This window comes from Physella acuta, unplaced genomic scaffold (assembly GCF_028476545.2).
Source record: "Physella acuta isolate Inbredline_101_S28 unplaced genomic scaffold, ASM2847654v3 ptg000260l, whole genome shotgun sequence".
NCBI classification, from domain to species: domain Eukaryota; kingdom Metazoa; phylum Mollusca; class Gastropoda; family Physidae; genus Physella; species Physella acuta.
This window is the reverse complement of record NW_026731779.1, coordinates 114,284-139,551: the sequence shown is the minus strand read 5'-3', so window position 1 is coordinate 139,551 and position 25,268 is coordinate 114,284. Positions and strand designations below refer to the sequence as shown.

The window sequence follows — 25,268 nt, the reverse complement described above, 5'->3', positions numbered from 1 at the left end:
TCACACGACGTAAGCTAGATTTAAATCTAGATCCATATGACCAATTTTAAAATTTTAAAATGTATAATTTAGATTAGATAGCCTAAGGATTGTTAATTACCGGTAGTACCGGTAATCCAGATACACATTTTAACCGCTAGAAATAAAAGAGCTCTTAATTATTGTACAATTGTATTTGTCTTCCTTTATTCTTGACTCATACTTACGGGGTTACCCAAACAAAGACTTGCGTTAAAATTAAATCTGAATCTCTAGGCTTGATGAAACTCTGATGGTAAGTTAAATTTAAAACTGTTCAATGCATTTTAAATCTACATGTATGTTGATCTAGGCATAATCATTCAAATTAATTATAAAAGTAATGCACAAGTTTAAAAAAATTAATTCAATGAATTGAATGATCAGTTGAAGTTGGTTGAAGTTTGGCACTTGGACTTGGACGTCAGATCAGACCATCTAGATTCTAGATCTAGATCTAGATCTAGCCCTCTACCTCTAGCCTAGCTAGCTAGATTCTAGAATGATAGATCTAGTAATAGGCATTTCGACTTCCGCTGTTTCGATTCGGTACGATCACATCCTGACTTTTTCAGCGTACTTGTTGAAATTCGCCATTTTTTAACATGTTAATTCTCGCCATCGGAATCGAAGAATAAAATGTATTCGATGTGAATATTTGAGTTGAATTTCATCTTTTATACATACTAATAAATGAATTAGCTCCCGTTTTACATTGTCCGATACCGAAAGCGATCACCGATATTAGCAAATATTTGTCGAAATGCCGACGCTACCGAACTGGCGCATTGACAACTAAATTTCAGATATAAATAATCCTTTAAGTTGCATGAAAATAGGCTTAAATAGCATGCCAACCATTTGGATAAATAGAAATGTCGATTTGAAGGGTTTTTAAGCACGGGCCAATGAGGAGTCGCGCGATAAAACTCGTAGGGGTAGGAACGAGAAAGCGTGCGTAATTTCATCATGGCGGCCGGGTTACGAGATATTAATAGATATGCGCATACGATGTTTTTTAATAGCTGTTTGTTTTTAAATGGACTGTTACAATAAAATGGGCTTTAAAATAAATATACTGTAGATCTAAATTATTAGATTAAAAATGGAAAGAATGTAATTAGGCCTAATTGCTGCCTAAACAAATTATAAAATTTTAAATTAGCCAGATTTTTATTAACCTTCTTAATACCAGGTTAACTAGATCTAGCAAACTAGCATTAACGAATTGCAGATAAATAGATTATAAAGGCATTTTCAAGTAGAAAAAATCAATATTTATTGTAATCAGTTTTAAAAAAAATAGAATCTAGATCTAAATGGAAATGAAAACACTAAAACAATAATGGGTCTAGAGATGTGTAATAATATATATAGATCTATAAACTATTAGGCCTTAATGTAAATACTGACAGGCCTATCTGTAGTATCTAGATCTATAAAGTACTATAAAGGGCCTAAATTAAAAATAATAATGCCCAATTTTATAAGCTGCACTGCATTACAGTTTTAGTTATAGGCAACTATAATAGAAAGAAAACATGAACACTTTAATTAATGTCATTTAAGAATTTATCAAAGGATACGTCAACTTCACTAAACATTTTATAAATAAGAATACTGTGAAATGTCAATCTTTGAGTTTTAGCACACCTCAACACTTTTCATCAGAAACATTACAAGAACCAAAATTTTCTAAATTAATAATAACATTTTTACCATGTTATACACGGACACAAATCCAATGTATATGGCAAATCGTTAAGTATCTTGATCATATTGTGCTGTATTTGACTTGTAAGTTCTAACTCTATACATTACCTGTACAATATGTATACTAGCATTCTTATTACTAACACCAGAATCAATATGTAAAGTTTAATCTTTATTTTTATAGTAGCAACAAAGAAGTGCAACATATTAGCCTGTAGTTAATCATCAGAGTCTAATTGCGCTGTACCATATTCAAGTTCACTATTTATAGTTTTCCTCTAGCTATGTTTATTTTACTTGCATGATTGTATTTTTTACATGCTCTAGTCCTAATATATAAAGTTTCATGATGGTATATGGAATAGCAACCTAGCTGTGCAGTCTGGAAATCCTCTTATGGCAGTCACTATAGAACAGTGCCACACCCCTTAATTTAACTTCATTATTTCTAGTTACCTCTTTTCTAATTTTTATTTTATTTGTAGACTTCTATTGCCTATATCATTGAGTACAAATGTGCAAAGTTTTATCATTATATCTTTAATAGCAACATTGGTATGCAAGTTTAAAGCCAATCACACGTCTGGAATGCAGGTTACAAGGAAACATAACAAGTTAAACACATAACTTTGAAAATTCATATAAAAAAAACTATTAGGCCTAGAATGATAAATTTGATATTTTTATCAATGGGGTATATTATAGGATTAATCTGGGTCCATTTTATCATTCTATGATAATTAGGAAAAAATTCCCAATAGGCCTACTAGTAATCTGATAGAGTGTAAAGTAAAGACCATACACTACACTAAGTCACTACTACTACACTTACACATTACACATCTTACATCTTACACTACAGACAGTGACTACACTGAGTGACTATTTTAAATTTTAAACAACAAACAAACTTAATAACTTATGACTTAACTTCAACTTGACAAATCACACTCATCACTTTCTCTTAGGACTGAATCAGATTTCTTAGGCTACTAAAACTAAAATATCATAATATGAGTTCCTCCAGCCACTTCTGAGTTCCCTACTCCAGTTCAGTAAATTTACTAGGTACTCAGTACTGGGCCTAATCACCACTCACTACATTGCAAATGAAGAGAAATCTTAAAACTATAAAATATAGTAAATATAGGAGTAGTATTTTAAAATGTCAATGAACAATCTAATCTAGATGTAAAAAACATGGATTTGGAAATCCGTTATTATATCTGACACTGGCCAACAGCCAGTATAAATTAAATGTAACACTAAACAGCAATAAACGCATCAGAACAGATCTATGGAGGATTGTTAAACCCTGGTATAAACTATAATCAAGATTCAATATTACAATATTCAAGATTTGCTTAATAAAAAGCCTTAGAAATTGATAAAAAAAAATAAAAAATTCCATTTTTACTAAAAAGTAAGAGTAAATGTCGTTAAAATATCAAAATGTGAATTTAAGTATATGATATTTTATTCAAAAGCAACCAATCCTTTCTACTAAATTAAGCAAGTGTATTTTATTTTTTTATTTTAACTGCATTCAAATGTAAGGTTATTAAAATAAAGGCCATCTATGTGTTTAATTTTCTTCTTTAGCCCTAATACATTTTTAAGGAAGTTAACACCACATACATTATATTCAACTTAAGTATTTTCTATAAAACCTGATATCTTGCTTGCGATCTGTAAAAGAAAATAATCTGCCTCTTCTTATCTTCCGTGGTCAGCAACCATCGAAACTGACCAAAGTCTATCCTCGTAATCATTCTTGTACTAATTCCTGTTTCTTCTTCTTTTGTTCTTAAATGTATTAATCTTTTACATTAATAACTAATATCTAATTAGATGATGAATGGGATATTCTTGCATTGTCTTTTACTTTGGAGACAAGTGTATCTGAAAGTTTGAACAAAATCGGTGCATCAGAATTCGTTCAGCGTTGAGTTACAATATTGGCCTAAAACAAAAAGACGGACATTGTAAACAATAAATGCCTATTAAAATCTTTTCTCTCTTCTCTAACTCCAAAGAAAGCTTAACATTTCAATACTTAATATTGATTTGTCATGTTTATTGTTTAATTTAATCAATTTATTTTAAAAGCTTCGCCATTGTTTAATTTACATATTTAAATAATAATTAAAATAATTGGAAATTTTTCATTCACTCGTTACGAGAAATAGGTATGATGATAAAGATCATAGAAATGCTGTCATCAAAATCAAAGTAGAATTGTATTTACTATTATATTTTATTCAGTTCAAATTTTGGAAAATGTATCACTAATTTAAAATAAATATTTAAAAATATCTTAGTAATATATTTTTACAGTTTTAAGCTGTGTGTTTAGACAAACATCACTCAAAATTGAGTTTAGTTTTAAAGGGGGAAAATTCCACACTAAAAGTACTTTTCTTTATTAAAAACTAAAATTCCCCAAATATTTCTGGCATAGTAAGGTACTTATTTCACTTTATTATTGTCTCAAATTTCAAATAGTAATGAGATTTAGTGAGACAAACAGCGTTTTCATTCACTGCAACTTAGGAATAAAAGAAAATAGAACCCATAAACCCGAAGCTTGCGTTCTTCTGGTCTTAGTGAAGTTAGTCCATTTCCGCTCAGTGGGAAGATGACAGGCAATTAGTTGGTGCAATACTATTCACTAATGTATTCGTTTTTTAACCTGGCTTGGCTTTTGGATTTCTCATTGATTTATAATTAATTAAATTAACATAGATGTTATAGAAATGAATGCTGAAGCTGCATAGTTTTTCATACATTTGCTAAATTATGTTTATAATGTGCTTTTCAATTTAGCTCTGAATTTGTTTTCTGCACTAATTATCATTTTTGGGACAGATCCTGTTGACACTAGGCAAACAATTTGTTTAAATCCTTATTTTTCCTTAATTTTTTGCAAATAAATAAATAAATTTGCAATTAATTTAGATAACACCATCTAACCTTTCACCTCCTTGACTTGTATAACTTAATGCCTTTACTCAACAGATGCATGTGATGAAATGACTCACCAAAACTAGCTTATAATTTGCATGTTTAAATAGCATGGCCTGATTTTTACTCACAGACTGAGTTTAACACTGGAGAAATGAGGTAAATATTTTCTTCTGTATTTTAATATCACAGCTATATAGTACTGTATAGTACTTGTATATAAACATCTAACACTGTTGGGTACTTAAACAATATGTGCATTCTTGAAGTGTGTTAGATGTTGATGTTGGGTTTAGACATTGTGACATATTTTAGTTATATTTATTCTTGTACCATGATAAACAGATATTGAGTTTGATATTATATTTAGTAATGAGTAGTGCAAAATATACGTAGCAATTGGTACACATTTTCAGTAGGATATCTAGAACTGCCCAGTGGTAGCTTTGTGATATCTACTACTGCCAAGTGCTAATTTTGTGATACCTAGTACAGTTTGGTGTTTGACTTTGGTCTGAAACAAGTACTGTTTGGTGCTAACTTTGGTCTGATACAAGTACTGTTTGTTCTAACTTTGGTCTGATACAAGTACTGTTTGTTCTAACTTTGGTCTTATACCTAGTATTGTTTGGTGCTAACTTTGGTTTGATACCTATTAATGTTTAGTGTTTGACTTTTGAATGTCAACTAGTACTGTAAAGACCTACTGTGTTCTATTATTCCTATGTCTAACAGCTGTTCTACTATACAGCCAAATAGCATTTCTAAAATTTATTATCAAGGGTGTACTAAAGAGCTTTATCTTTAACTTTGAATGAGCCTGTAGGCCTAAAGCTGTTGTTGGTTGTATGATGATGGGGACAGATCAATACCGGCTGGTTGTTGGGACACCAGTTCAGGTGAAACAACTGCTGGTGGGGAGGGGTGGGTTGTTGTGTGACAGGTGTTCATTGTGTTGTTAATGAGGTGTAGTAGGTAAAAAAATTTTTTACCTGTGCTGTATTTGACGTGACATTGTTATTGTAATTAGTGCAGGCACATATTGTGCCCAGGTATTGTACAACGAGGCTCACCTGTCTTGTGTCCAGCTATTGTACAATTAGGTTCATATATTTTGTGTCCGTGGTGAGCATGTGTTTTTCTCGTTGTGTTACAATGTGAAGAAATGTTTTCAAGTAAAATATTTTCTGTCATAAAATATGGTTTCATTAAAAGTAAAACAATATATCTAGTTAAAATATCTTAGCATTTAGAAGTTTTTTATCATGTTTTTAGTGAAGGTTTAGTCAATCAACAAATAGGTGTTTTCACACATTCATTAAAAATGCAACGTGCGTAGATTTCATCAGGATATAAATAAAACTCTTCACATACCAAGGGATGTAACTCAATAAATCCTAGTTAAAATATGTTTGGCGGTTTATTTTTACAAATATTGGCTATTTTTTTCTACAACTTGCATTATGGTAAAAAAAGACAGCTTTGTTTTGTGATACAGTTTAAGCAAGAAAATATTGGTTTTGTTCTTTGTTTTTCATTTATTTAGACGTAGGCCACGTTGTTTTTACACAAGTCAATCCGGGCTGGTGTTAATGTTTTTAGTTCCAAAAATAACGCCCTTAAGTGGTGTAATGTGCGCACGTATCGCCGACCTGAGCAGGACCTCGTTATTTAGGAAGTGCGGGGGGGGGGGGGGGGGGGGGGGGGTCTCATGCAGTGTGTTGATCGTTGTTAGCCTTGACGACCTTTTATTCTTTGCAGTTTGAATACATTTTTTTCTTTCTATTTGGTGATGTGGGGGAATTACGTTTCAATCGTTGTTGTTTTCTATCCATGTATTTTTCCCAAGGCTGCACGTGATGTGGTGTGTAGTGGCCAGCTGCTGGTCGGTAGTGACGTGCGTTAGGTTAGACTGGTGAGATGTTAGCCTAGGACAGTAAAAGGATACACCTAGTTTTTAGACGGGATATTTTGCTAGTCCTGTATCAATATTGTTGGTCCTGTATCAACATCGGTGGGCCTGTGTCACCATTATTAGCCCTGGATCATCATCGTTAGGCCTGTATCTATAGTGTTGGTCGTTGATCCTGTATCAACATCAGTGTGCTTGTATCAACATTATCAGCCCTGGATCAACCTCGTTAGGCCTGTATCAACATTGTTTTCTCTGCATCAACTTGTAATGTTGGTTTTGGATTACCGTATTTGATCCTGTATCAACACTATTGGTCAACTATCAACTTTGTAAGGACTGTATCAACTTTCTAAGGCCTGTATCAACATCGTTAGGCATCTGTCTACATCGTTTGGCCTATATCAATATCGAAAATCTGGATCAACTCTAGGCCTGTTCCGGCGTTAGGCACTTGTCTACATTGTTTACCAATGTAGGCCTATTTCAACTTTTCGCCTGTAACATTTTGCGTACAGTTCTTGACCCATATAAAGATGAATAGATAAAACTATTAAAACAACAGCGAATGTTTGTTACTGTGGAAGATTATGTCACGTCAAGAGACAGCTGGCAATGACCAAACCAACCAGTAAGTAGAGTCGAACTCTTGTTGAATATTGGAATATTCTCGAATGAATGGTTTGTGATTATATTTTTAATAGACTTTTTTTTTAATTACGTGATTATTAATTTGGTTGTTTTATTTTTGTTTCGCTACACTTAAGTCGTTATCTCTAACGGCGGCACTTTAAAAATGTGTACTAAATCTCTGGAGCAGGGAGATAATCGTGACCCAGGGGAGACAATCCAGACTACACGAGTTGATGTTTTGTTTACGTTACCGCTGTTTTATTTTTTTACCCATGTTTCGCGATGGTGTGTAGATACTATATCACATGAACACAATAAATTTTTTACAAGATTGTAGGCCTAGCGCTCATTTGTATGTCGATATTCACAGATTATTACCCCCCCCCCCCTCATATAGAACTGGATGTTACTGTTCCTGTCGCCTATCACAATTGCCATCAAGACAGTACTTAAGAACACCGGATATTTTTGTATCTTCTACTTTGTTGGACAGACTTCCCACGCCCTGTTTACACTAGCAAGTGTATAGTTAGTTCGGCGTGTTTGTTGTGTTACTTGATCCGACGTTCTTAGGGTTGTTCTTAGTGAAGTTACTTCCTCTGGTTGTGTAATGCAACTACTGTTCTAGTTGGTATTTTGGGTAAGGAACTGATCAATCGCCCTAACAATAGTTTAAGTACCAGTGACGTTCATACAATACAAAAGACGTCAGCCGAATGTGATTGGATGCAACTGATTCACCTACCGACGATCTCCATCACGCACCGGATTTAGATAGGGTGGGGTTAACAGTCCGGCTTTAGATAGGGTAGGGTTAACAGTCCGGCTTTAGATAGGGTAGGGTTAACAGTCCGGCTTTAGATAGGGTGGGGTTAACAGTCCGGCTTTAGATAGGGTAGGGTTAACAGTCTGGCTTTAGATAGGGTGGGTTTAACAGTCCGGCTTTAGATAGGGTGGGGTTAACAGTGCTGAACGCGAAAGAAAGGTCACATGAAATAAACGCCTAAAAGAAGTCACTGAAAAAAATCGCAAATGAAAATTTTATCGAAAAAAGGCACAAATTTGTATTGAATTTTTTTATAATTTATTTGTTAAGAATTGTCACTTTTTTTTTTTTTTGATGTTTATAAATATAGATGGTTTTTTTTTTTAGTGTATTTAGTAACATATTTATCAACTGTAAAAGCATTGTGGGTTTTTATAATAGTACGACTTTAATCTTAACAATAAGTAAAAGTACTAGACCTACAATAAGATAACTTACACAGCAGCCTCAAATTTTGTTACATATTTATTTGAATACCAGGTAAAAGATAAATTATAAAATACATGTAGACACATCGTTGTGTTTTTGTTGGGCTTTTTCGCGTATGCCTTTCTTCTGTCGGCCTTGTCCGTCCATGTTGTGTATTATTGACGTCAGCCAATGTACCATTTTGGCTTGATGCTGTGCTTTGTGGTCGAATGAGAGTGGTAAAGGTGGACGAACTATTGTTGCGACGAGTTTTACTACAACAAATCAATTTAACTAGATCTATTCTTCCCATTTCAAAGTTTATATTTTGAATTCGACGTTACCAATGCAGCGACTGAAAATATTTTGCTTTAAGACCCTATCTGTTCGGCTTTAGATAGGATAGTGTTAACAGTCCGGCTTTAGATAGGATGGGGTTAACTGTCCGGCTTTAGATAGGATGGGGTTAACAGTCCGGCTTTAGATAGGATGGGGTTAACTTCCGACTAGATAGGATGGGGTTAACTGTCCGGCTTTAGATAGGATGGGGTTAACTGTCCGGCTTTAGATAGGATGGGGTTAACTGTCCGGCTTTAGATAGGATGGGGTTAACTGTCCGGCTTTAGATAGTATGGGGTGAACTGTCCGGCTTTAGATAGGATGGGGTTAACTGTCCGGCTTTAGATAGGATGGGGTTAACTGTCCAGCTTTAGATAGGATGGGGTTAACTGTCCGGCTTTAGATAGGATGGGGTTAACTGTCCGGCTTTAGATAGGATGGGGTGAACTGTCCAGCTTTAGATAGGATGGGGTTAACTGTCCGGCTTTAGATAGGATGGGGTTAACTGTCCGGCTTTAGATAGAATAGGATGGGGTGAACTGTCCGGCTTTAGATAGGATGGGGTGAACTGTCCGGCTTTAGATAGGATGGGGTTAACTGTCCGGCTTTAGATAGGATGGGGTTAACTGTCCGGCTTTAGATAGAATAGGATGGGGTTAACTGTCCGGCTTTAGATAGTATGGGGTGAACTGTCCGGCTTTAGATAGGATGGGGTGAACTGTCCGGCTTTAGATAGGATGGGGTTAACTGTCCGGCTTTAGATAGGATGGGGTGAACTGTCCGGCTTTAGATAGGATGGGGTTAACTGTCCGGCTTTAGAAAATACGACACGTCCAAGCATCCCCCCCCCCCCCCCGTACTGACCAAAGTTTCACTTAATGCTAGCTACAGTAATGAAGTTTTTGACTGAAACATTAGCTATTACACACGTCTGCACATGCAACAATACAGGTCTCAATGTGTTCTTTTGTGTTGTCTGCATGTACAGAGTCTGTAATACTTGTATCCCACAGCTGAAGTGTCCAGTTACCCCAATGGGTAATTATGACGTTAATTACCTGCCCCCACCCCCGTCTCTATTTTTACTCTCACTGTTCGAGACGAGCGCCGTCTGTCATTGAGGCAAATATTTAGACGCGATTTAAAACACGTCAAGGGGAGGGGGGGGGGGGTCTGACCAGGGGTTATGTGAGGGCTGTGTTGAAGGTTGTCGTATATTGTTGCGACTAATTGTTGCACATCATTGTCGGTCCACGGCAGCTAGTTCTAAACTACTGTTGGCTGTTGTAGCAACTTACTGTTGAGACCCGTCAAGAGTTTTTCTATACTCACGTGGCTCTTCCTATTGTTGACTGTTAGTGTCGGGGGGGGGGACACTTTTTAAAGTCTATATCTTCCATTTAAATTCAATTTCGTTCACCTTCTCTCCCCCAACCCCCCTTCCCCCCCCCCCCCCCCCCCCCCCCCCCCCAAAGAGATGCCTGGAAGAAACTCTGGTTCATGGCATTGTGTATGTCTTCTTGTATCTGACGGTGTAATACAAGGTGTAGGGTGTCACCTGTTTGATTCTTATACGAAAGTATGGGATGTCCTGTTTGTGCTCGATCAAATCCCACTCCCCTACCCACCTGGCAGACCAGTACACTCTCCACACTTCGCCGTGACGCCGTTCAAATTTGGCAGTCCCGATGTCTCAATGTACATAATCGATACGATTATAAGAAATGTAAGCGGCGCTAATCTTCTCTAGCGGTACCTGATTGGGTGTGTTGACATGCGCTCTATCGATTAGCCTCAAATATTGACACCGCTCGTTAGTGTGTTGCTTGTGTGTTAAACATCCGTCTATCTGGACTTATCTTAGTTATTTCCTTAGGGAAAAATATTCTTGGGCGTGTTCTGGTTTTATGTTGATGTGTGGTCTGAGTCGTCAACCAGCTAGTGAAATGTGTTTGTTAAAAAATTGTCTTCCTGTCTTGGTTTTTCTGTTGTCTGAGTCATCTGATTTGAATTCAGTTGGTTTTGTTTAACTTCTCAAGTAGTAACAAGTTCTCTTTAAACCCCAGCTACGCTATTTACCGGTATCATTATCCAGTCTCTTTTCCTATTTAACACTGACCTTACAAACGATACCGGGGACAGAACCGTATATTACGACAAGCCTTAATTGTGTTTCTTAAATTAAACTTTAATCGACGTCTAGATTATAAGCCGATTTTTACCCCCCACCCATAGTCGTCACAAAATAGTCAGTCCCTTCCCTTCCATAAACTGACGTTATACTGTTCTAATTTCTTCTCTCTATTAATTCTAACGAACCTGAACACATTTTTTTTCCAGTATTATTTGTTCACTATTCAAAGCACAAAAATGCGACGTCACATTTTAACCCCTCGTTACAGAGGAGTATGACGTTTTTATTTTGTTTGTTTTTTATGACCCGTTAGCCAACATTACAACTTAGTTTTCAAACCATTAAGGATTTAGTCTAGAGTCCCGTTTGTTGATTGAAGACACGGGGTTTTAAAAACGAATGCGTGTTCCCTGCGTTCATCGCAAAGGAGAATATAATATTGTAACCACTATGACTATATCGTGTAGTGACTGGGGGTGTAACTGTGTGTTGTATGTATGTGTGGCGTGTATGTACGTATGTCGTGTAATGGCTGGGGGTATAACTGTGTCTTGTATGTATGTTTGTCGTGGAATGGCTGGAATGTAGCTGGGGGTGCAATAACTGTGTCTTGTATGCAGTGGCGTAGCCAGGATCGTCTCAAGGGGGGTTCCAATTTTTACCCGGGGACAAACTTTCGATTTGCACCCCCCCTCCCCCTCAAACTTTCGATTTGCACCCCCCTCTCAAACTTTCGATTTGTCGTTATGACCCCCCCCCAACCCCCCCCCCCTGCCTACGCCACTGCTTGTATGTACGTGTGTCGTCAAACTGCCCGGGGGTGGGGGCGCTGGTGAATGTTTGCATCATGATATCATCATAAGACAACTAGACCATAAAAGACTGCCCCACCTGTACATTGATGAATCCATCGATCTGTTTCACTTCATCTTGTTTGATTGTTGACTTGCTTCACGGATCACATGTTTTGTATGCTGGCCAGCTAGTGCATGTCTTGTTTTCACATGGGAAATTTCAGTGATTTCACTCTTGTTTTTTCTACTATGGATAATTGATGATGGCTTTTTCTTAAACACCATACATAATATGATTTTTTTTTTTTTTTTTTATAATTGAGACTTCAGTTCAGATGCAAGCATTATTATAAAAATAATTGTCTGTAAAGAACATCTTTTTTGCTCAATTTTGCTAACCAGTTTACTAAGCACAAAAAAATATATGCTTTTCATTAGCCTTTATATTGTCATCAGTTTTGCCTGTATTAGATCTACCACTTGTGCATGTATTGTTACTCCCCAAAAAGGAATAGCTCTATCCTTTTTTGTTTGAAAATCACCCACTCATGGGACTAGCACCAGAGTCGTATGTGTTGAGAACCCTTTACCAGATGTTGATACCATTGATGAATGCTTGAGAGTCCTCCACTTGTACAATGCTATTAAAAAATCTCTTACAGTGATCCGTTACAACTATTGTAAGTTTTGAGAAGCTCAATGGATCTGCCCCCTTCTCTCAATATTGAGAAAGCCCCACCTGGTCTAGGTACTGTTACTGTATATATTATGGGGATGACGTGGCCTAGTGGTAGAGCACTAGACTGTCTAGAGTTTGATCCAGGTTCAAATCAGTAGAACGTCCCTGAGTCCACCCAGCTCTGATAGGTGACTTATTCCCATTTTGAAAGTAAAGGCAGCTTGGCATAGTGCTGACCACACTATCTCTTCATATGCCAAGGTCAAAGAAAAAGATTAACTCTACTTCACTTGCCCTTCAGTTTCAAAAGGAACTTTACTGTGTGCATTATATTGAAAATCCTCCATCAAATCTGTGCCCCCCCTACCCCTACTGTATTGAGAATCTCTCTCCCCCCCCCCCCCCCCAACATCTAGTCATCTTACTGTGTGTATTGAGACCCTCCCTAAATGTGAACTTGGGTTTGTTGATGTTTGTTGCAGTTCTTGTCTCTCTGCTGGAGTGGATTAGCATGTGTCTAATCAAACATGAGATCTGTCAACAGGCTAACACTGCTGTGAATCTTCACACCAACACTTTTTTCTAGTCTGTTTCTCTCACTCTAACAGTGCTGTAAGATGATACTTGTTAAGCTGTACTTAGTTACTGGATTGATTTACCTATCAGTGACAAGAATTGTATCAAGTTTAGCCAGTGTTTGACATGCAGTTAGTGTGTTGATAAACTATCAGAGACTTAAGAATTGTATCAAGTTTAGCCAGTGTTTGACATGCAGTTAGTGTGTTGATAAACTATCAGAGACTTAAGAATTGTATCAAGTTTAGCCAGTGTTTGACATGTAGTTAGTGTGTGGATAAACTATCAGAGACTTAATAAGAATGCGGCCAAAAGATGTGTGTAACTCATCACTGAGTGTTAGCTGTGATTATATCAATGACAGTCTCAACAGTGTTAGGTCACAGACCTCGGAGCACATCTGTTGGAGATGCAAGTAAGATCACGATACAAGGCGCATTAAGTCATTATACAAGTCTCTCATTAAGGTCATTATACATGAGTCTCATTAAGGTCATTATACATGAGTCTCATTAAGGTCATTATACATGAGTCTCATTAAGGTCATTATACATGAGTCTCATTAAGGTCATTATACATGAGTCTCATTAAGGTCATTATACATGAGTCTCATTAAGGTCATTACACATGAGTCTCATTAAGGTCACTATACAAGTCTTTAACTTAGTTGATTATAAAAGTTTCTCTTCAAGGTCACCTTATGTCTCTTGTCAAGGTCACTATATGTCTCTCATTTAACTTTACTAAACAAATCTCTCATTAAGGTCACTAAACAAATCTCTCATTAAGGTCACTATACAAGTCTTTCACTTAGTTGATTATAAAAGTTTCTCTTCAAGGTCACTTTATGTCTCTTGTCAAGGTCACTAAACAAATCTCTCATTAAGGTCACTATACAAGTCTATCATTAAGGTCATTATATGAGGCTCTCATTAAAATCACTCTAAAAATTCTCACCGAAATTTATTTTTTTTAAATTTAGATGTCAGCTTTCAGTGACCTTTAGTAGAAACCTTTATAAAAGCTGTAGTGTGTTAAATAGTAGAGAAACATAAAAAAAAAATTAATGTGGCCTATGAAACAAATGATGGCAACCATACCATGGTGTGCTTGGTCAGATTCTTAAGGCGCTGGTTCTGTTGGATCATGGCTGTGTGCTTTTGTTACAACAGTTTTTATAATTTGTTAACTCCCTGTAGATCACAATGTGATATTTTTGTTTAAGTTGTTTTTTTTATATCTGAAATTTCTGCTCTAAAATTTTAAACAAAAATTGTAAATAGATTCCTATGTACTGCACACTTACCCAGATAGGTTGGTTTCTTAAGTAAACTTTGTGTGCATGTGTGATGCATAATTATTTATTGGTCACTTTTTGTTTTTCTGTCTGCCATTCAGTCAAATGGGTTTTTTCCAAACTGACAGCCAAAATGTTTATCATTTGTTTATTATTGTTCCTGTAAAATATTGTACTTGAAATCTTTCCCAGAATGACAGCCAAAATGTTAATTATTTGTTTATTGTTGTCATGTTCCCAGAATGACAGCCAAATGTTTATCATTTGTTTATTGTTGACATGTTCCCAGAATGACACTTGGAGAAAGTGAGAGCCACGTGACAGGTGAGTTGTCTGAAGCTCCGCCCCCTGCCACCAGAACCATGATCCACCCCTGCGTTGACCCTCCACTGTGTGAGAACTGCACTCGCCTGGAGTTATCCTTCTTTGATCCCCTCTGCCCAGGATGCAGAAATATCCTGCTCAACCCCTCCACTTCAATTCCTGAAATATTTGCCATACTGCGTCAATGGACACCACAAACACAGCAATCATTGGAGCTTTTAGTAGATGAGGTTAGTAGTTTTCTTTTTCCACAAATCTTGTTTAGCTGTCACTAAATTGAACAATATAATTTAACTAAAGCTATACATTTATATTAAATAAATTGTTTATTTTGTGGAACACAGTAGTTTGACCTGTAGAATAGAAAAACCCAAACATTTTTTTTTTATGAAGTCAGAACGTCAACTCTTTACATAGTCCAATTGATATTATTACTTTTGTACAACTCCCCTGACTCTGTTTCAGGGAGTGTGGTTGTCCTTCATAGATTTAAAGGCACGTCTTCATTGTTATATCTGTTATTTACTTTATTAAATCTTGTGCTATTAGGTTTGTGTTCAGTGAATCAAAATCATGCCCACATTTTTATATTTTCTACCCTGTGTGTTGCAGATACTCAAGAGAGGGGCCAACATCAACGACAGGGACGGCCTGACAGACATGACGTTGCTACACTATGCCAGTAAGTCTGGGGCCGCAGGGATTGGTGACCCAGACGCTGCCATGAGAATTGTCTCGATGCTGATTGACGCAGGGGCTGATGTCAACATCCGCTGCAGGTGGACAAATATGACAGCCCTGCACTATGCAGCTTACTTCGATGTTGTACCTGTGCTGAAGCTTTTGTTAAAAGCTACTAAAGCTTTAGGTAAGCGGAATTTTTTTTTAATTTAATTTTTTTATGCTATAAGTAAGAAATCCTTAGTACTTTGCAGCATATTATTAAATTTGTTTCAAACATGGCTTGCTATTTACTGCAACAAGTGTGCATTAATTAATATTGATGTATTTATACTTTTTTAGGCAATAAAAATTGTATTCTTAAACCTTTTTCTTTTTTAAGTTGTGATGGAAAATTTCACATAAGCTTTTATGCAGTTTTGTTGTTTGTTACTTTCTCGTATATACGAAGTATAGAGAAAGTATTGTAATCGTGCAAAAAAAAAAATGCGAGATTTTTACAGATCTCGACGTTTTACACCTCACTGATATGGAAAAACATAATTTTGCAATCTTGTCCGTATGTCTGTGTGTGTGTGTGTCTGTGTGTGTGTCCGTGTGTAAACACGATAACTTGAGTACCGTTCTAGCTAGGTTGATGAAATTTCATATATAAGTATTATATCAAAATCCTAGATCCGTATCAACTTTTGAGCGATTTCCGACAACCGGAAGTGGTACTTTTTCTATTTTGAATTTTTTAAAAGCCTTTAACTTGAGTACTATTTCAGATAGATAAATGAAATTTCACATGTAAGTAAAAGATGTAATTCTCTACCTTCTGTTAAATTTTGAGTAATTTCCGTTGACCGGAAGTAGTAATTTACGCTACTTCCGATTTCTCAAAAAACTAATGTAAATTTTTAAAGTACTAATAATATTGCGCACTATTACGCACATTTGGTTTTGGTGCTAGCTTGGTGCGCATTTTTTTTTCTACTAGATTTTATTCTATTTTTAAAAGTTTAAGTAAACAAAAATCATGTCTATATTCCGAGTTGACATCCCACGTAGTGTTATATTAGAATATTCGAGAAAGTTTAGGGGAGATTACTCCCGGTTTATTTTTAATTATATTTAGATAAAAATATTTTTCTCTCTTGATAAATAAAAAATCATGGTTGGAATGTTTGAATGCTGATTAAAGCATGTGGACCCACATCTATTGTTTAGTTATTTCCTGCTTCATGTTTTCCTCAGACATTGACAGTACGTGCTCAGAGTTTGAGCATGGAACAGCTTTACATATAGCAGCCTCTAACCTCGCTCATGAGGCCTGTAAAATCCTCTTACAGAATGGAGCAAACCCTTCTCTGAAAGACGATCTTGGCAGAATGCCAGTGGGTTAGTAAAGCTTTTTGTGTACAGTCTTTGGTCATCTTTAGGAGTATTGTAGTTCGTCAATCTTCAATACCTGTATAAAAAAATTTTGTGATAACTTTTTTTTATTACCCAGATTGTGTTCCTAATGTAGGATCTTTGGATAAAAAGATTCCAACTTGTGAAATAATTTTGTTTTACCAGATTGTGTACCTGACCCAGCATCCTTTGATGAAGATTCCAACTTGTGAAATAATTTTGTTTTACCAGATTGTGTACCTGACCCAGCATCCTTTGATGAAGATTCCAACTTGTGAAATAATTTTGTTTTACCAGATTGTGTACCTGACCCAGCAAACTTTGATGAAGATTCCAACTTGTGAAATAATTTTGTTTTACCAGATTGTGTACCTGACCCAGCATCCTTTGATGAAGATTCCAACTTGTGAAATAATTTTGTTTTACCAGATTGTGTACCTGACCCAGCAAACTTTGATGAAGATTCCAACATGTGAAATATAATTTTGTTTTACCAGATTGTGTACCTGACCCAGCATCCTTTGATGAAGATTCCAACATGTGAAATATAATTTTGTTTTACCAGATTGTGTACCTGACCCAGCATCCTTTGATGAAGATTTCAACATTTGAAATATAATTTTGTTTTACCAGATTGTGTACCTGACCCAGCATCCTTTGATGAAGATTCCAACATGTGAAATATTATTTTTGTTTTACCAGATTGTGTACCTGACCCAGCATCCTTTGATGAAGATTCCAACATGTGAAATATTATTTTTGTTTTACCAGATTGTGTACCTGACCCAGCATCCTTTGATGAAGATTCCAACATGTGAAATATAATTTTGTTTTACCAGATTGTGTACCTGACCCAGCATCCTTTGATGAAGATTCCAACATGTGAAATATTATTTTTGTTTTACCAGATTGTGTACCTGACCCAGCATCCTTTGATGAAGATTCCAACATGTGAAATATAATTTTGTTTTACCAGATTGTGTACCTGACCCAGCATCCTTTGATGAAGATTCCAACATGCAGCATCTTGTGGCCAAGGTGAGAAAGACGTTGAGTGAAGCCACTCCTCCCGCAATGAAAACACCACCAAACTACGACCTCGTCCATAGCAAAGTAACTCTGCAGGCGCTTGGGCTAAGCCTCGGAGACAAAATCCTTGTTGGAGGAATGAAGGTACATGGTTTAACTACCGATGACTAACTCAGTGGTGTGGCATATTGCCACACCTAAGCCACATGGCTCCTTGGTGATTTAAATAAAATCTGCTTTTTTAAATAAGTATTAAATATTTTTACTAAGTGAAAAATGGGTAAATGTAATCTATTCTTTGTTTATTGTTATTTCTATATTTTAATTTATCAGAACCATCCATTAACTTCAAGTGCAACTCAATAAACGTTATTTTAGTATAAAACCTTGCCAGTCTTAGTTTGAATCTGTTGATGAGTATTAGTTAACACAATTTTACTTTTTTTTTCTCCACCACCATTAGAATGGTATACTCAGGTACTGTGGCCCAGCTGAGTTTGCCTCAGGTGTGTGGGCAGGTGTTGAACTGGATGAACCTGCAGGAAAGAACAATGGCACTGTTGGAGGGGTCAGCTACTTCACGTGTCCAAATAATTATGGTACATTTTTGTCACTTCTTGTCAAACCATACCTTTATATAGGCTACTCTCCAAATAATTATGATACGATTTTTCCTTGTCCAACTTACCTTTTTAAAGATCACTCTCCAAATAATAATGGTACATTATTTTAAAATAGTTTGACTTTTTTTTTACATAGGAATCTTTGCACCAATCAGTAAAATCTCCAAGCTTGGCATGATCTCAAGGTCAAGGACACCTCCTGCACCCAAAAGGCTTTTCTCAAAGGAGTTGCCTAATGTAGATGTGTCGAGGGTCAGTGCCAAAGTAGATACAGGTAATTGAAGTAAATCTACGTTATACACACCTTTTATCACTTGATTATGTAAGTTTAAAACATTGGAGAACACAGTTTTAGCTTAAATGTTTAAAAATATCTTTTGCAAAAAAAAAATTTACATGTTTTTAGAATAGTATTTGGGGAAATAGAAGATATAAACGTTTTTGCATAACAATAACATTTTTGAATAGCATGCTGTTTAGAAAAGTGTACAAATGTCATGTTTAAAAATGTAACTTTTTATAAAACAAACTCCTGATATTGTACTATTCGCATAGTATTTTACAAATATATTTATTTTTTTCTAAATGACATGCCTAAGCAAATACACAAACGTTTGATATTGTACTATTATCATAGTATATTTACAAATATATTTGTTTTGTTTTTCTAAACCACATGCCTAAGCAAATACACAAACTCTTAATATTGCACTATTAGCATAGTATATTTACAAATATATTTGTTTTTTTATACTACAGGCCTCAGCAAACATGCAGACTCCGATATTGTTGAGTGTAATGACAGAGTGGTTGTAGCCGGGCAAAGAAAAGGGACTGTCAAGTTTATTGGTGAAACTCAGTTTGCGCCTGGTATGTTGTGTAATGTTAGACCAATATTTGGTTGTGTTGCAAGTGTTTACTGTAACCAGAGCTGCTTGAAAAAAAATTAACATCAATAATAATGTTTAGAAATACAAGCTTATATTTTTATACATGCATTTAAAAGAACATAATTGATTTTTCTGAAAATATTTAAGAATAAACAATTATTGATATATCTGTAACAAAAGCATAGGTGGCTATATTATGTGTTGAATATTCTTACTCCTTACTAAAAATGTATGAGAGAACCACGCTTCTTTTACAGTTGCATAAATTTATGACTGCGCACTGTATTGCCTTACTATCATGGTTATTTCACATTCCTCTAGGTCATTATTTTCATTAATCTTGAGAAATGAGAGTGATCTTGAGAAAATTTAATTAAATTTTTAATGTTTGTCAGAAATAAAACTAATGCTTTAAAATATTTTCAATTGGTTTATGTATTAGACATTTGTGTCATAATATAGAATAATTTGTGAACTAACTCAAAACCACCAGAAACTGACTTATTTGATTGTGGAAATACCTTCATGATAATATTATTGTTCATTAACCAAAAGCTAACCAAAGTTGCAAAATTCGTTAAAAAAAAATTCTCTAAAAAAATTTCTATGTGTATATCATAGCTTACATTGTGATTGCTAGAAAAATGAAATGTTTTGTGATGTTTGCAGGCATTTGGTATGGCGTTGAGCTGGACAGACCTGTAGGAAAAAATGACGGCTCAGTTAACGATGTCAGGTACTTCAACTGTAAAACAAAACATGGAGTCTTCGCACCCCTCACAAGAATACAGAAGTCAGTTTATTTTTTTAATTAATGCTTCATTTTAATTTCAAATAACAGACCACATACTAGCCTAATATTGAGAGATTAGTATAAAACTGAATTTTTTTTTAAGTTATACACGTTTTTAAAAATCTAAATGATTGTTATACATATATTGAGTTAATTTTAGAGCAATATTCTTTATGTATTTTTATTGTTATTTAAAAAAATGTGTCTAATATTTCATAGACTAGGAGACAAGCGCTTCAGTTCTAGTGAATCCCTGGACACAATCAGCTGGGGGGCTGTCTCTGAAAAGGTGGACAGGAAGTTTTCTGGTTGGACTTTTTATAATATTTTTTTAGATCTAAACATTGCATTTAAGAAATAAATTTTTAAAATTTTACTTGATTGTTTAGCATTTGTATCCATTTTTTGTGAACATAAGTATAAGTAGCAGTACTTTTATAGTTTGGGATTAACTAGCTAACGAATAATTAATTTTTCAAATTTTGAGAGATGTTTGTCGTCATACATTTTAGGGGCACCTCTCTCAGCAGGCCGTAACCAAACACCTACCCGCCCGTCACCCAGGCCGCAAAGTGTTGGTTTATCTCGAACACCAGGCCAGAGTACAGGCCCTGTTTTAGAACTTGGAGCTATGGTGTTGTGCAATAATGAATTAGGTAAGTCTCTTTTAACCTGTTTTAGTAGAGTTATGGTGTTGTGCAATAACAAATTAGGCAAGTAAACTTTTTTTCATGTATCCATGATTGCGATAACAAAATACGTAAGCCATATTTTCAACTGTTTAAATGTATCCACTATTGCAATAATGAATTAGGTAAGTCCTTGTTTTTACTTTTTAAAGGTATCCATGGTTGCAAGGAATTAGGTTATGTTAATCGTACTAGAATTTATAGTTCAGATATATATATATTCAGATATAATTATCTTCAAGTAGAAAATGTGCACTTCTCAACTACCTCTTGTATCAAATGCAATCAATTTTGAGGTCTAAAAATTATATTTATATTTAACACAAACCGAATACCACACAAACAAAAATGTTTTACAGTATAAAATTAACTGGGTCACTGATATATATTCATTTTGCGACAACCCCTAATGCACTAATTTGTAAAACATGCAAGACGTAAATAATCTCATCATGATATGAATGATGCTCATTATCTAGACTTTGAACTCCTTTCCAAAAGTTTCCCCCTTAGTTTGTAGTTTTTAAAAAAAGCATTTGCAGTTTTCCTGTGTTTAAACTAAAGTCTTGTTGATTTTTTCAGAACTTAAGTAGTCTGGTAAGCTGCATAAGTAGAGGGGTAAAAGAGTAAATTGCATAATGAAATGTACTTTTTATGCCAGTTTTTTTTTAGAAATATTTTATTACTGCAGTGTGCTCAGTACTTACAGCCTGGCATGTTTACATTTTGTTTTAGTTTTACTGACACAGAGCAAAATATATTTAAAGATTTTAGTTTTACTGACACTGGGTAGAGCAAAATATATTTAAAGATTTTAGTTTTACTGACACAGAGCGAAATATATTTGAAGATTTTAGTTTTAACGACACTGTGTAGAAGAAAATATATTTGAAGATTTTTTTGTTTTACTGAAATAGTAGAAAAAACAGAGTAGCAGACCGTGTATGGCCTCAGTCTAATTTGACAGTGTCTGAAACGCTATTTTTTTTTCTGTAATATTTAAATGTATTCATTGTATCAGCGTTAGTCGGTACCAAATAGGCAAAATAGAATTTTAACTTGTAGAAACTTATAGGCAGGAATTAGTAATCCAAAATCTAGGAAATATTATAAACTAAGCTTTGAATGCTTTGATATTTTAAACAATTTTAAACACACTTCCTGGTTTCTAAAATGAGATAGTTATCTTGGGTGAATCAACACTCAAATACTTAAGATTTTAATTGTGTTGGGCTAGTATTTCATATATTTATCTGCCTTGTTATTTTTGTACGTATATGAAAAGCAAATTGGCCATGGTTTCTCATCTTACTCTTATGTTGCCAATAATGACAATTTCTGTCCATCTGCTTTTCTGGTATTTTCTCAACATTGAAAGCTTGCTGCTGCTTTGTGGTTTCAAAAAAGTTACAAACTTTCAAAGTTTTAAAGTTCTTCTTTACTCTGAGTACATGCAATAGTAAAGTACATGTATTGTGATTTTAGATATTAAAATAACTAATTAAAAAATAATAATAATATATTAAAAAATAATGTATTGCATGTCAGAATTTATTTCTCTCATCAAGCATGACAAATAACATTAAATATTTATTTATACTGTACAGTATTAGCATTAGAAAAGTTTTATTTTTTTTATTTTGGATTGTTCTTTTACGCTCAATATTTTTTATTGTAAAAGTGATTTCCAAACTGAGGAATTTTTGCAGGATGTTATAAGCAAACTAGCTCCTTTTGTACCCATAATATTAATAGTGATATTTTCTTAAATTTTCTTAAATACTTTGATTGTAATTGAATTGGTTGACAAGTCTGAGCAATATTCTAAAATGGATTATTCTCCTTCAAGGAAGACAAGGCCTAGAAAAATGACTTTTATTTTCTTTCAAAAATACAATTTTATTTATTTCTTAATCAATTTTTTAATTTTATTTTTGTTCAAAAACTCTCTCTATTCCTAGTGGTTCTTGACTTACTTTCTATCTAAACAGCTTGCTATGAGGATGATTGTTCTGTTTATTTTTCCTCTGCATCTTTTTTACTTGATTGAGAACCTCATAGTCTTACCCCACCCACCTCTGTAGGTTTGAATTCAGCACCAGTACTGACCCAGCACCTTTCAGAGATGTATATCACTTTGTTAACATCTCATCCTCTTGAATTTTAGACTTGCATTAGTTGGACTAATTCATCTTCCTATTTTAACTGGAACATGTGTGTTTGTACAGTTACAATCTATTAAAAGTGAACATTTTTTTACCCCCATCAACATTTGATCCACTTCAATTATTTCTTGTAAAACTGCTGATTCAAATACTGAAAAAAAAAATGTTGAGTATAATAGTTTATTGAACTACATTCATAAGTGGTGTAGAGTATTTTCTTTTATCTTTCATTGTTCTGGTTGCTTTTTAATTTGCAAAAAAAAAAATGTTGTACTGCAAGCAGTTTCTCTGCTGTGTAGCTGCTCTTAATATTTTATGTCTGTATGTCTATTCAGTACGTTATCTATAAATACATAATTAATTCCATTTTGAGAGTTATTAAACTTAAGCACAGCAGTAGTTACTTGTATTTATCCAGAGAGCTTTCTGCTGTATTATATTATAATAGTTATTAATTTATTGATTTATCTGTGTTTTGACCTGTAGATTATTTTCTTTATAATCTTGTTATCTATAATTTTATGATCTACCATTTTATTGTCTTTCATTTTATTATCTGTATCATATTATTATTTGGTAAAAAAAATTGCAGTATAGGCCTACATCTAATTTTTATTTACTTTGGTCTTGATTTAGTTGGTATGATAATGTTCTTGTGTTCACAGAATTAAATTTAAACTTTTCCATCACCAGGGATAGTGCGATACATGGGTCCAACAGATTTTGGAGAAGGGACCTGGCTGGGGGTGGAGCTGAGGAAACCTAAAGGCAAAAATGACGGCAGCGTTCAGGGCAAGCGTTACTTCACCTGTCCACCCAACTGTGGCTTGATTGTCAAACCTAGTCGGGTCACGTTAAGAGGCATCAATGGGGCTAAAATTTTAGCAGAGCAGAATGCACACACCATATCAAGAACAAGGTATAATGAGAGTTTATCATGGAGCAGGTCAAGTAGTAGGGAAGGTTCAATTATAAATGGTAATGACAGCATCGACAAATAACAACTTGTTACTTCTGTAATTACAAATTAGCATTTTTATGGCTCCATCATTTCATACATTTTGTTCAACTGCTGGTCATCATGTTGAAGCTTATATTTCTAGAATGTCTGACTTACAGATACACATGATTAGTTGTATTAAACAGTGCATTTCAAATGTAAAGTTAAAGGCTTTGAAGTAATTTGAGGGTCTTTATTTTAAAATAGTCTTTAAGCTGGTTCATTGTCTTCTTCTTGTTGAATTAAGTTTTAGTTGATTGTAGTTTGTTTACATAGGTAAATTTAAGTCAATGGATTCTTTCCCTTGTTTAAAGTTAGAGAAGTTATTCTTTAAAAAATCAGTTGAATGTAATTGAAATATTTAGCTGACTATATTTATATACAGAGCTCATTTATACACATCACTTCTATTTGCTTTTAAATTCATGTATCAGAAAATATGTACAATCAATTCAATGTCATTAACAATAAGTTTTATGACAGACTGGCCAATAAACCTATGATCTCATTATTCCACTCAATGTTATTTAAACACAAACTAGTTTTATAATAATCTTTAAACATTAAATATTCATTGATCTTTTTGCAAGATAAAACTTTCGAAATTTGCACCAATAATTTGGATTGTTTGGCAAAATGTAATCAACCTAAACATCGAAAGCCACTAAATTTTTGCCTAGACCAACATATGAAAACTTGCTAACAGCCCTTGTGATTATTACAGCTGAAGTAATTGATGTGCTTGACACTGCTTGCAATTTGTTACTGCTGTTTTACAAATTGAACATTCATTAGCAAAAGTATAAGACTCTTATATTGTGTGTGCTATTTTTAAGTAACAAGTTATTTAATTTAAAATATACTAGCAATTTAAATAAACTAGCAGTTTATTTACGTTTATACTTTGATGCACAATTATATTTTCATTTGCAATAAGACATTAAAAATATGTAAACAATTTTCCCCATTTCTACTACATTTCTATTTTTGGATTGACCTTGATTTTTTGCTATTCAACCCAATTTCTTTTTAATTTTGTTTCACTCATTCTACTATATTAAAAAGTATTACAAAAAACTTTTATCAATACCTTTCTGATGACTTACTGAGAAAAGTCTTCACTCTCTTATTATTGTTACAAAGTGAGATATTATTTTAATGTTTTTAAGAGAATACCTCTATATCTGTAAGAGTAATCCAGATACCTAATAGTGCCTTGCTAACTATTTTGTCTTTGGAACATGTGATATTTATTAGGATCTAATGAAATCTATTAGTAACTGAACTGCCATTTACAAACTAACAATGATACCCATGTTTTACTTTTACTTAGATACAGACAGCAATGAATGTTCTTGTTAAAAAAGTTTATAGATATTATCA

At 34.4% G+C, this 25,268-nt stretch overlaps 1 protein-coding gene across 4 annotated transcripts; it reads left to right on the top strand.

Moving 5' to 3' along the window:
* The first annotated feature begins 189 nt into the window (after positions 1–189).
* Positions 190–25,268, top strand: LOC131938940 (CAP-Gly domain-containing linker protein 3). Of its 4 annotated transcripts, XM_059297182.1 has the most exons (13): positions 190–274; positions 4,750–4,854; positions 14,583–14,847; positions 15,230–15,485; positions 16,538–16,681; positions 17,673–17,869; positions 18,189–18,324; positions 18,485–18,622; positions 19,108–19,218; positions 19,908–20,031; positions 20,251–20,339; positions 20,544–20,687; positions 23,579–25,268. In XM_059297182.1, exons 2-13 carry the CDS (start codon positions 4,850–4,852, stop codon positions 23,884–23,886), a joined length of 1,917 nt encoding a protein of 638 aa, XP_059153165.1. In that variant the 5' UTR covers positions 190–274; positions 4,750–4,849; the 3' UTR covers positions 23,887–25,268. The 4 variants fall into 4 exon arrangements, with proteins under 4 accessions (XP_059153165.1, XP_059153166.1, XP_059153164.1 ...); XM_059297183.1 differs by lacking the exon at positions 4,750–4,854 and having other exon boundaries at positions 213–274; XM_059297181.1 differs by lacking the exons at positions 190–274; positions 4,750–4,854 and adding an exon at positions 6,526–7,238.